This window comes from Carlito syrichta, unplaced genomic scaffold (assembly GCF_000164805.1).
Source record: "Carlito syrichta isolate Samal-C Ts95f unplaced genomic scaffold, Tarsius_syrichta-2.0.1 Scaffold302949, whole genome shotgun sequence".
In the NCBI taxonomy this organism is placed as follows: domain Eukaryota; kingdom Metazoa; phylum Chordata; class Mammalia; order Primates; family Tarsiidae; genus Carlito; species Carlito syrichta.
The window spans coordinates 459,583-472,838 of NW_007247045.1; the positions used below are offsets into that span (position 1 = coordinate 459,583).

General features: G+C 45.4%; 1 protein-coding gene across 1 annotated transcript in view; it reads right to left on the reverse strand.

Moving 5' to 3' along the window:
- Positions 1 to 1,673: 1,673 nt before the first annotated feature.
- BSPRY (B-box and SPRY domain containing) overlaps positions 1,674 to 13,256 on the reverse strand; it is a 47,307-nt gene continuing 35,724 nt past the window's right edge. The window contains exons 6-7 of the mRNA XM_008057323.2: positions 3,597 to 3,721; positions 1,674 to 2,363 (exon numbers count right to left, since the gene is read on the reverse strand). Coding sequence (XP_008055514.2) covers positions 1,837 to 2,363; positions 3,597 to 3,721 — 652 coding nt within the window. The 3' untranslated portion in view covers positions 1,674 to 1,836. The remainder of the gene's footprint in view (positions 2,364 to 3,596; positions 3,722 to 13,256) is intronic.

Below are 13,256 nucleotides of genomic sequence, written 5' to 3' on the forward strand. Positions count from 1 at the left end.
GGAGGAGTATTCCTGCAGCAGGCCCGTGTGCTGTGAACTAAAGGCCACTGTTAGGAATTGGGTTGGTGGAAGTGCAGCAAGGGGGCCTTCAGGTACCCAGTGCAAGAGCTTGGCTTTACCCAGATTTTAGGGCATAGGCTGTGCCCAGGCAAAGGCAGGGAAGATCCCTTCTGGATCTGTCTTCCTTAGGACTGGTACCAAGGCCAGGCAACTCAACAGTAATTCCTGAGTATCTATCAGGCAGTCCAGACGCAGGTCATAAGCCGTGTTCTCAGCTACAAGGACCTCAGAGATGATCTCAACCAAATAAGTTGCCAATAGGTCTGTGGACTAGATTTGATCTGCCCAGTGTTTCAAGTAAATTTTAAAATCAAGAGACGTCACCAAAAAAATCGGGATTTTCCAGCTTTTCTCCAACTCCCTGGTCATTCTGGGTCTGCATTCCTGCATGGCCACACAGGGCTGAGGCTGAGTGGTGGCTGTTCCTGAATCTTGAACTGTTTGACTCATTGCCCACCGACCCCAGCCAACCTTACTTTGTGATCTTTGCCGACTAAATAGCAGTTTTCAAACTGCTCTGTGGCTCCCAAGGCAAGCAGGAAGGGCTCTGGCTGTCACCCTCCGGGACCCAGGAGCCTCAAGTCTTAGGTAAGAAGAAATGTTCCTGGTCAAAAACTTGAAGACCACTCTGTTAGGGTTCACACTCTCAATGGAGGAAAACTTGGACTTGTGTTTGGTCCCAGCAATGTCTCCAGGCTCTTTCTGCTATGTTCAGCTGCCACCCACTCAGCAAATGCAAATGAGAGTAAGGAAGACTGGGATCAACATATAGTATATACCCATATATACTCAGTCACCAGCAAAGAATATGGAAGAAATCTTTGAAACTTTTAAGACCTTTAATAATGTCCACGTGCCCTGAGGCTGGTCCTATTGCTCCCTCAGCTCTTTCTGGCTTGAAGCCCTCACCCCAGGTCTGTACTTTATGTCAGAAGAGGCCATCCAGTGGGAGAAGTCTTCAGCTGCAGCAGGGAAAAAGGGTCATCTCTGCTGTCACCAATGGGCATAGGCTGGATGGAGCTCAGCTGCCAGGTCTGAGACAGATGCTGATGGCTATGTTATACTCAAGTTACCTGGAGACATGATCTTTGTCTTCTGCGGGCCTAGGCAGGATCTGGGGGAAGGACACAGTCCCCCAGACCAGAGTCCTCTGGCCAGGAGCAGCCTTTCAGGTTATTCTTGTGTGCTAGAAGAAGTATTTTCTCTATGTTTCATGTCATGAAGAAGATTGAGAAGCACTGAATTGAAGGGATGAAGAAGCTTCAGCCACAGGCTTCTCTGCTGGAGAACCACTTCCACATACACAAAGTTGGGGGCAGGGGACCAAAAGGCTGAGCTGCTGCAGAGACTGCAACATCTACCTATGTACTCAACATCTACCTAGTCACCTGTCCATCCACTCATCTGCCCATTCACCCACCTATTCACCCACCATCCATCCATCCATCCATCCATCCACTCACCTATCAAATATTTATTGCATACTTACTATGCCAGGCACCATGCTGGATACCAGAGATAAAATGGTGAACAAGACACTCTCGGAGGGGCAGATGCCTAGTGGATTTGGAAGACTAAGGCCTAAGGAGAAACACATTCCCCAAAGTTCCTGCATGTAAAGGTTGTACTCAGATCTGAAACAGATCCCCACCCCTCCTAAAGCTGCCCTCTGGGTGTGAGCCCTGATTCCCTTAGAAACACTACACACAACCTTTGGGAGAAGAACACTGAGTAAAAATGTGGCTTGAAAGGGTGGTGGGGAGGTGGACCCGGAGGTCAGTGGACAATAGAGATGGTCTGGTCAGCCACAGCAAAGACTGGAAAGAGGGGCCCAGGGAAGGACCCATGGTAGGTGTAGAGCACTGTGCCTGAGGCTGGCTCATAAAAGAGCAGCTCCTGTGCCTGCAAGTCCAGCAGCACACCCAGCCGGGCTGGGCCCCGCAGCAACCCCAGAGGCTCATGCTGCCCATTATGTGAGAAACGGAACTCCTGATCATAGCGGGAGAAGACCCAGGAGAAAGCGTTATGGCCCAGACGGCAGTCACTGCCAGAACCCTTCCGGGGCAGCTGACCTGAGGCCACGCCCACCTTATAGGCACAACTGTTCTGGACATCTATCATCCAGGCGTGGAGCCCGGCCTGAAAGGAGGCGGCAGCCAAGGCATTGGGCCAGTGGTCAAAGCGCTCTGGACCATCTGCACAGGTCTTGGACTTCTTGGTGCTGAAGGTCAGGGTCCTTAGATCGTCTGACAACTGCAGGAAGGGGCTGACGGTCTTCTTATCAATTCGTATGTCTTCTGTGCCTGCCAGAAAGAATTCTCAGAGTTGCCCAGGGCCCACCCCAGCCCTAACCTGGCCCTGTCAGGTAGCAAAGGGCTTCCTCGCCACTCTCTGCAGTGTGACCTCAGACAAACCATTTCTCTCTTAGCCTCTGTTTCCTCATCTGTAAAATGGGGATCAAAATAGGCCTTATACAGGGTGGTCATGAGAATGAAATGTGTAACGTGCTTAGCATATAAGTGCTCTGTGAACTGTAGCCATGATAACAGTAGTTATTAGTCTAAGACTCTCATCTGGAAGCCCTGATAGAAATGAGGCCCAGAGAAAAGCGAGATGCCCAAGGTTACATACAGTTGGTGGCAAGGTCAAGATGAAGACCCAGTATTTTGTTCCTATTTCTAGTGCTGATCATACTGCTTCCTACTTGGTCGTATCTGTGACCTCCGGATCAGATATGTCCTAAGGACAGAGCCCCTGGAAGCTAGGAAGCATGAGATATACAGTTTCCAGAAAATAACTAAATAGACTGCTGGTATATCAGGTACCATCTGATACCAGAATCTAGAGTAGACAAGCCATAGCTTGTATCAAAACTTTAAGGATACTATGTAGAAGAAGGGTTGACATAGAACAACAAAAAAAATCAATCTGTTAACCTAACTGTTCCATGAATTGTGCAAAGATGACCACTGCAGTATGGAAGCTTCCATTCCACTTGGGTGAAGCCTGCTTTGAGAATCCCCATGCTAAGTGGGAATTCCTGGTGGCAGAAGACCCTGTCAAGTACACTTCTGTAGCCCTAGCATGCAACACAGGGCTGAACCCACAGTCAGCCTGAGTCAACGTTTGTTAAGTGAATAAGTGAGCCAAATCCAGGTGGTTTCTCAGTCTAGATGCTCTTCAACTGGCCATCAATTATATCTTTTTAAAGAGAAACCTGAGGTCTCTAATAATAAATACTGAGCTGTCCCAAAAGGGCAGGATGTAAGGAGGACATGATTTATAGGAACAAGGATTCATCCTAGACCCAACTACAGAACAGGTTGGTCAGGAACCAGAAGGACTTGATCCGGCTGCCCCAGGTCTGTCTGGAGCCTCAGTCCCACTGACTAGCCTGCAGCCAGCATTACTGATTGCTTAAGATACCATCCCAGAAGTACCAGTCCCCCATATGACCCAGGAGCAACCCTGGATGGACAGACAAACAGACAGAAGCCCAGTTGTCCTCATGGTGCTGGGCTCTAGCAGCTCCTAACCTGGGAGGGACCCAAGAACTGCCGTTGCCCAGAGTTGGGTCAGTAGTGGGCTCCAAGTGCACTTCTCATTAAAGTTTAACTTTCCTGACTCCTGGGGATCCAAGATGCCCTCTGCTTCTTCAGTCCTTATGCAGGGGGAAAAAAAAAAAACAGAGACAGAGATTCAGGAAGGTTCTGGAAATGTAAATGGATCAATATAGGGTGAGAGAGGAGGGACAAAAGTAAAATCTTTCTCCCTCCAGGGTGACACCAAGATTGGCAGCAAGGTCGTATACAGGGGCCCCTAAAGGGGGCTTGAGCCAAACAGGAAAGTAGGCATTTCTCCTGTGTCCCCCAGTAACCTTAATTCTAGCAAAGCAGGCAGACAATTTACAGGGAGGTGCATACTTGGTATCAGTATTAGAAATTGGACACGGTGTGCTCAGAAGGGCAAGTGACTTGCCAGTGTCCTTCAGTAAGTTAACAGCAGAACTGGGACCAGAACCTGGACCTCTGGAACCCCTGCACGGTAGTCTTTCCAACCCACTGTCTTGCCAGAAAACATCTCACTCCTTCCCAAACCTGCCGTAGCAGTAATGTTTTTCTTGGTTTGGTCAGAAATTACAGCCACTCTCCTGCTCTTAAAATACAAATGCCAGGCCAGGCACGGTGGCTCAAGCCTGTAATCTCAGCACTTTCGGAGACTGAGGCAATAGGATTGGATTGCCTGAGTCCAGGGGTTCAAGACCAGCCTGGGCAACTTGAAGAGACCTCATTGCTACAAAAAATAAATAAATTTTTTAAAAAATTTAAAAATTAGCTGGGCGTGGTGGCAAGTGTCTGTAGTCCCACCTACTTGGGAAGTTGAGGCAGAAGAATTGCCTGAGCTCTGCAGGTCAAGGATGCGGTGGCTGTGAGTGTGCCACTGCATTTCAGCCTGGGCAACAGAGTGAGACTCCGACTCAAAAACAAAAACAAAAACAAATGTAAATGCCCCTAAGGTGTCACACAGGAAGGGATAATCAGTCATCATTCCAACCACAAATTAGTTATAGCACCTGACTCCCCAAAACTCCTCAGCTCACAATGGGGCATGGGTTTTGCTGGAGAAGTAATTTGGTAAGATGCCTAGGAGGGGAAAATTGTCCTGAGCTTGCGCTTTTCTAAACTGAGTCACCCTTAAACTTTGCTACAGGTCAGGCACACACCTCAAAAGGCTAAGGCAGAAGGGTCACATGAGTCCTAGATTTGGCCAGTAGGAGCCCTTCAGGCTGGATCCCATTTCCTTTTTGAGCACTTCCTTGTCCTCTGGCACAAGAAGATATCCCAGGCTCGATTTGTTCTTTTCCTGCCCCAGCTCTGGAATCAGCTCTTTCCCCAGGAGTCTTGTTCTTTTTTTTGAGTCTGAATCTCACTCTGTCATCCAGGCTTGAGTGCAGTAGCACACTCATGGCCACCATTATAGCCTTGACCTGCTGGGCTCAATTGATCCTTCTGCCTCAGCCTTCCAAACAGCTGGAACTACAGGTATGCACCACCATGCCTGGCTAATTTTTTGATTAACTATAGAAACAAGGTCTCACCAAGTTGCCTAGGCTGGTCTCGAACCCCTGGACTCAGGCAATCTTCTCGCCTCTGCCTCCCAAAGTGCTGGGATTACAGGCATGAGCTATCACACCTGGCTAATTTTTTTATTTATTGTAGGGACGAAGTCTTACCAAGTTGCCCAGGCTGGTCTCAAACCCTGGGCTTAGGCAATCCTCTCACCTCTACCTCCCAAAGTTAGCTACTGTGCCCGGTCTGCTCTTTTTAGTGGAGAACAATATTTAGAAACTAAGATCTGGGCATTAAGTCATTAAGTCTGGGCATTATGCCATTGCTTCCAGGTCTTCTCAGTGAACAACAGACAGAACTAGAAAGTGTATATATGTAGCTTTTTTATGCGTGAGTTTTTATCATAACTTCTAATTCCAATCTGACACCATGGGATTCTTCCTTTGCCCTCCCCCATTCTACATTTGTGTATTTTTTCTACAATGAGAACTCTGGCTCCCAACATCAGTATTTATTTGCCCAATCCGACAATACATACAATGTTGTTTGAGAATTGCTGAGTCCATACTACTACTGTAGAGTTCAAGATTTGTCTGTAGTTCTTTGTACCCTTAGGCTGAAGGTGTATGCTCTCAAAGTATGAGGAACCCCCCCAAAAAAACCAGAATTATCTTTTGGAGGGTGGACCCCTTGTAGAACACTCAGAATTTGCTCCTCTGGATCAAACAGTCGACCAAAGTTTTTGTCTGGAAGTTTTGAGAAAGTTCCCTCACAATTTGCAGAAGAAATGTCCCATGTTGTTGCAAACAAGTGACTGGTTCTTCCACTATGACAACTCCACACCTGCCCACACCACGCTGAGTATTCAGCATAAGCCTCATACCCCACCCTCCCTATTCACCTGATCTCACCCTGAGCAGCAGCTTTTTGTTTTCCTGGAGGAAAAAAATCCTCAAAGGGAAACATTTTGCTGATGTGGAAGAGGTGAAGCAAAAAATGGCAGGAGCACTTTAAGGCATCAAAAGTGACGAGTTCAGAAACTCTTTTGAGCAGTGGCAAAAGTGTCTCAACAGGTGTACTGCATCAAATGGAGAAAGTTGAAGGTGACTGAAGCTTAAATATACCATTAAAAAAATAAGCCGGGCTCGGTGGCTCAACCTGTAATCCCGCGCTTTGGGAGACTGAGGTGAGTGAATTGCCGGAGCCCGCGGGTTCGAGACCCGCCTGGGCAACTTGGCAAGACCTCATCTCTACAATAAATCAAAAAAATTAGCCGGGTGTGGTAGCGCGCGCCTGTTGGAAGGCTGAGGCGGAAGGATCGCCAGAGCCCAGTAGGTCGAGTCTGCGGTGACCGGGAGCGGCCACTGCACTCCAGTCTGGGTGAAAGAGTGAGACTCCAACTCAACAACAACAACAACAAAGATAAGTTCTGGGTTTTTTTGGGGTTCCCCCCCTACTGTGTTCAGAAGTTGTCACATCCTCTTCGAGCTGGAAACTCATTCATCTGAAAAGTGCCTTTGTTGGCTCCGGTCTGTGGCTAGGCTCAGTTTTAGCCTGACTAGCAACAGATTCTGCTGCACAGACTGAGCATTCTGAATCCAGCGGGTACCTGCCGTACTTGAGTCCTATTTCACTTTCACCCCTTTGGGGCCGTGAGTTCTGTCTTCTGTACCAAGTGCCAGCTAGCCCAAGCGGTTCTCTGAAGACTCGCTCTGTCTACCTTTGGTCTCAGGTTTGCCTAAGATGGGATGACAGCTTAGCTCTGCTGCCATCAGCTCCTCTTTCCTCCCCACCTGTTGACTGGGACTTCTCCAGAGCAAGCCTCTGTGCTTTGAGAGGATGGCAACAGACCCTCTCTTGTCCTGACCACAAAGAGCCTTTGTCATAGAGCCTGCTCTCAGCATTTCTAAGGCTCCGTTCACCTCATTGCTCTCAAGCCAGGACAGTCAGTGACAGTATTACAAAAAGCTCATATCCATCTGGGCACATGCCCCACCCTCTTCTCATCACCATTTATGGGCAGAGCCATGAGATAGATCTGGGGAGAAAGAGTGCACTCAGAGCTCCTGCCTGTTCCCAAAGCCATCTTCAGAATTGGAGGCCATGTAAAGGTTCTTCCTCAGAACTCAATCAGAGGCCTGCAAAGCTCTATGGCACATCACCACTTTGCCCTGTACTCCTTTGAGATTTCACTTCAGGTCGAGGAAAAAGTTCTGCTGAGTGGTGCCTCCACCGTGGGTTGGTTCTATTTTTGCATGGAGGTAGGACTTGAATCCAACTCTTCTTTTTCACTGAGTGCATTCCCTAAATCTCTGTTCTCTCCTGTCAAACAGGATAATCACTACTTCTCAGTCTATACCAAAAGTTTTTGTTTTTGTTCTGTCTTTTAGAGACAGGGTCTTGTTCTGTCACCGAGGCAGTGCCCAGGCTGGAGTGCAGTTGTGTGATCATAGCTCACTTGTGAACATCAAAATTATTAATGGTGGTAATGGATTATAATGCAATTAATAAAGTCAGAATCCATGAGTCTGCATTAATATTAAATAAGCGAATGAATAAACAAGCAAATTCAGGCAAGAATTATCAACGGATGCCAAAACTGTTGGGTAAAGAGCACAGGGTATATACAGAGAGTATTTCCTCATAGATTTATTAATTATAAAAGTACAACTTTATAATGAAAAAATCTGACAGGCTGAACCTTATCCAAGTGCTCAAAATTAACATTCCTGATAATGCGACAGTGACATCAAGTGCTCCCAGATATAATTAACCGAGGACACATCACTCATGAGGTATCCCTGCCAAAAATGCATGCCTGAGTCTAATCATGAGGTAACATCAGATAGAGCCAAATTGAGGGATATTGTGAAAACTGGTTTAGACTGTTTATTTATTTATTTATTTATTTATTTGAGTTGGAGTCTCACTGTCCCCCAGGCTGGAGTACAGAGGCACACTCACGGCCACCACAGCTTCGATTTGCTGGGCTCAGGCGATACGTCTGCCTCAGCCTTCCAAGTAGCTGGAAATGCAGGCATATGCCACCATGCCCAGCTAATTTTTTGATTTATTATAGAGATGAGGTCTCACCATGTTGCCTCTACCTCCCAAAGTGCTGGGCTTATAGGCGTGAGCCACCGTGCCTGGCAATTTTTTTTTTTTATTGTAGAGATGAGGTCTCACCAAGTTGCCCAGGCTAGTCTCAAACCCTGGGTTTAGGCAATACCTCTCACCTCCATCTCCCAAAATGCTGGGATTACAGGCATGAGTCATTGCACCTGGCAATCTCTTTAAAAATGTAGGAAAAGGCCAGGCTCAGTGGCTCAGTCTGTAATTCCAGCACTTTGGGAGGACAAGGCAAGTGGATTGCCGGAGCCCACGGGTTCAGGACCCACCCAGGCAACTTGGCGAGACCGCATCTCTACAATAAATCAAAAAAATTAGCCGGGCATGGTAACATGTGCCTGTAATTCCCACTACTTGGAAGGCTGAGGTAGAAGGATCGCCAGAGCCCAGCAGGTCGAGGCTGCAGTGGCCGGGAGCATGCCACTGCACTCCAGTCTGGATAACGGAGTGAGACTCCAACTCAAAAAATAAATAAAAAATAAAAATAAAAATGCAGAAAAAAAAGAAGCAAAGCTAAGAAACAATTCCAGATGAAAAGAGACTAGATCAGTCAGAGGAAAGCAAAACAAGACTGCTAAAAACATTTGCACAGCCGGATATAGTGGCTCATGCCTGTAATCTCAGCACTTTGGGAGGGTGTGGAGAGAGGACTGCCTGAGCCCAGGGGTTCCAGACCAGCCTGGGCAACTTGCTTAGAACTGGTCTCTACAAAAAAAAAAATCAAAAAATTAGCCAGGCGTGGTGGCAAGTTTCTGTAGTCCCAGCTACTTGGGAGGCTGAAGCAGAAGGATTGCTGGAGCCCAGCAAGTCAAGGCTGCGGTGGCTGTGAGCATGCCACTGCACTCCAGCCTGGGCAACAGAGTGATACTCGGACTCAAAAAAAAAAATTACACATATGATAACATTTGCAACATTTGAATATGGACTATATATTAGGTAATAACATTATTCAACATTAAATTTCCTGAATTTTATACTGGACTATGTATGAAAATGTCTTTCTTCTTAGAAGATACCTGCTGTACTGCTAAACAGACAGAAATTGGCACCATTTCCCTGAAAACTGGAACAAGACAAGGATGCCCACTCTCACCCCTCTTCTTCTTTTTCTTTTTCTTTTCTTTTTTTTTTTTTTTTTTGAGTTGGAGTCTCACTCTGTCGCCCAGACTGGAGTGCAGTGGCCGCTCCCGGCCACCGCAGCCTCAACCTGCTGGGTTCCAGCGATCCTTCCGCCTCAGCCTTCCAAGTAGCTGGAACTACAGGTGTGTGCTACCACGCCCAGCTAATTTTTTTGATTTATTGTAGAGATGAGGTCTTGCCAAGTTGCCCTAGCAGGTCTCAAACCTGCGGACTCAGTCAGTTCACTCACGTCGGCCTCCCAAAGTGCGGGATTACAGGCTGAGCCACTGAGCCTGGCCTCACCCCTACTTTTCAACATAGTTTTGGAAGCTCTAACTAGAGCAATCAGACAAGAGACAGAGATCAGGGATATCCAAATAGGAAAAGAGGAAGTCAAGTTATCCTTTGCAGACGACATGATTCTATACCTCGAAATCCCAAGAGAATCTGTCAAAAACCTCCTTGCACTGATAAAGAACTTTGGCAGAGTCTCAGAGTATAAAATAAATGTGCAAAAGGCAGTTTCATTTCTATACACCAACAAACAAACAGAAACCCAAATAAAAAGCACAATCCCATTCACAATAGCCACACACACACAAAAAATACCTTGGCATTTTCCTAACCAGAGACATGAAAGACCCTTACAATGAAAACTACAAAACACTGCTCAAATAAATTTTTAAAAATGATGTAAACAAATGGAAAAATATTCCATGCTCATGGATTGGAAGAATCAACATTGTTAAGATATTCATTCTACCCAAGGCAATCTACAGATTTAATGCAATATCCATTAATTTACCAGCAGCATTCTTCTCAGACCTGGAAACAGCAATACAGAAACATATCATATGGAAACATAAATGACCATGAACAGCCAAAACAATCCTCAGCACACACACACACACAAAGTGGGAGATATCACACTCCCAGACTTTAAGCTTTATTATAAAGCTACAATAATCAAAACAACCTGGTATTGGTACAATAACAGGCATATGGAACAGGATAGAGATTCCAGAAGCAAAACTTCTGGATTCTCAATTTCTCAACCAACTCATTTTCTACAAAGCCTCCACCACCAACCACTGGGGTAAGGAGAACCTATTCAATAAATGATGCTGGGAAAACTGGCTGACCTCATGCAGAAGAATAAAATAAGACCCCTCCCTATCACCACACACAAAAATCAACTCTAAATGGATCAAAGACCTAAACATAAAACCTCAAACTAAAAGATCCTTAGAAAATGCAGGAGCCACTACTACGGAAATTATAACTGGCAACAAAATCCTGATCAAACCCCAAGTGTCCATGCCATAAGAGATAAGATAGACAAGTGGGACCTCATCAAACTAATAAGCTTCTGCAAGGTGAAAGAAACCATCAAGGGAGCGGGGTGACAGCCCACAGACTGGGAAAAAATATTTACCAACTATATGTCTGACAAAGGCCTAACATCTAGGATCTACAAGGAGCTCAAACATGTTGAAAAGAAAAAAAACAAACTACCCCATTACAAAGTGGGCAAAAGATATGAATAGACACTTTTCAAAAGAAGATACATGGGCAGTCAACAGATAACATGAAAAAATGCTCAGCCTCACTAGTCATCAAAGAATACACTGAGATACCACCTAACTCCAGTCAGGATGATCATCATCAATAACTCTAAAAACAATAGAGGCTGAAGAGGATGTGGCGAAAAGGGAACATTTCTTTCTTTCTTTTTAGTTAAGTTGGAGTCTCTTGTCACCCAGGCTGAATGGAGTGCAGTAGCACGCTCATGGTCACCACAGCCTCGACCTGCTGGGCTTAGGCAATCCTTCCACCTTAACCTTCCAAATAGCTGGAACTACAGATGCACACCACCATGCTCAGCTAGTATTTGTGATTTATTGTAGAGACAAGGTCTCACCAAGTTGCCCAAGCTAGTCTCGAACCCCTGGGCTCAGGCAATCCTCTTGCCTCAGCCTCCCAAAGTGCTGGGATTACATGGTGAGCCACCATGCCCGGTCCAAAGGGAACACTTCTACAGTGTCGGTGGGAGTGTAAACTAGTATAGCCTCTGTGGAAAACAGTGTTGGCAATTCCTAAAAGATCTAAAAATTGATCCTGCAATCCCCCTCCTGGGAATATACCCGGAGGAACTCAAATCACTCTATGAAAAAGATACCTGCACACATATGTTTATTGTAGCACTGTTCACAATACCAAGAACATGGAACCAACCGTGCTGCCCATTGAAAGATGACTGGATTAAAAAAACGTGGTACATATACATGATGGAATATTACGCAGCCATAAAGAAGGACAAAATCATGAACTTCACAGCAACCTGGATGGACTTATAGTCTGTAATACTGAGTGATCTCTCACAGAAACAAAGAACTGAGTATCACATGTTCTTACTCATAAGCAGACCTTGAAAAATTATCATAATACTATAAGAAAAAGATTGGCAGTAGTGGGAAACTGCTGGAGTGAGCAGGGGGGATGTGGGATTGGCAGTAGTGGGAATCTGCTGGGATGGGGGGGACATACCTCATCAACAAGGGTACCTGCATAATGAACATTTGTATCCCTAACCCTGAATTGTACTACACATCTTTAAAATAAAAAAATTAAAAGTAAAAACAAACAAAACAAAAAATGTGGTACATATGCATGATGGAATATTATGCAGCCATAAAGAAGGACAAAATTATGAACTTCACAGCAACCTGGATAGACTTAGCATCTATAATACTGAGTGACCTATCACAGAAACAAAGAACAGAGTACCACATGTTCTCACTTATAAGTGGACCTTGAATAACTATCGTAATACTCTAAGAAAAGGAGTGGCAGTAGAGGGAAACTGCCAGGGGAGGGCGGGGGCAGGATTGGCAGTAGTGGGAATCTGCCGGGGGAAGGGAGCACACAACAAGGGTACCTGCATAATGAACATTTGTATACCTAATGCTGAACTGTGCCCCACATCTTTAAAATAAAAAAATTAAAAATAAAAAAAGGAAGATACCTGCTGAAGTATTTAGGGTTCATGCTTTCTGCAACTTACCCTCAAATAGGCCAGAAAAATATGTTTTTGTTTGTTTGTTGTTTTTTGTTTTGAGTCAGGCTGGAGTGTGGTGGCACGATCACATATCACCACACTTCCAGGGCTCAGACAATCCTCGCCTCAGCCTCCCAAGCAGCTGGGACTATGGGTGTGTGCCACCATGCCTGGCTAATTTTTTTATTTTTTGTAAAGACGAGGTCTTGCTATGTTGCCCTGGCTGGTCTCAAACTCCTGGGCTCAAGCAGTCCTCCCACCTCAGCTTCCCAAAGTGCTGGGATTACAGGCATTAGCTACCATGTTCAGCCAAAAATGTTTTATAGATACACAAAATAGGTAGAAAGACAGAGCAAGGAGAAATATGGCAAAATGTTAACAATTAGTAGTTTAGGTAAAGCTCATTATATGACTTTTGCAACTTCTCTGTAGGTTTGAAATATTTCAAAATAAAAAAACTAAAATCAAAATTTTTTTCAAAAATCAAATTGGCTTGATGTCGAGGACAGACTGCACTAAAGGAAGATGGTGAAGAAAAAGAGAAGTGTGGAAAGATTTTAAGGAGGGAGAAGTGGGAACAAACCAAGCATGTATTAGGAGACAGTAAGACAAACGTGGTACATTCATGCTCTGCAACACTTCACAGACTTCCAAAAAAGTGAGGTCAATTTAAATGCACATGGGAGTTACCCAAGAAAGCTGAACAGGCTATAAAACAACAGGTATAAAACGAACCCATCAATGTTTTAAAAAAAAATTTTGTGAGTGGATTGCCTGAGCCCGCAGGTTCGAAACCCGCCTGGGCAACTTGGCGAGACCTC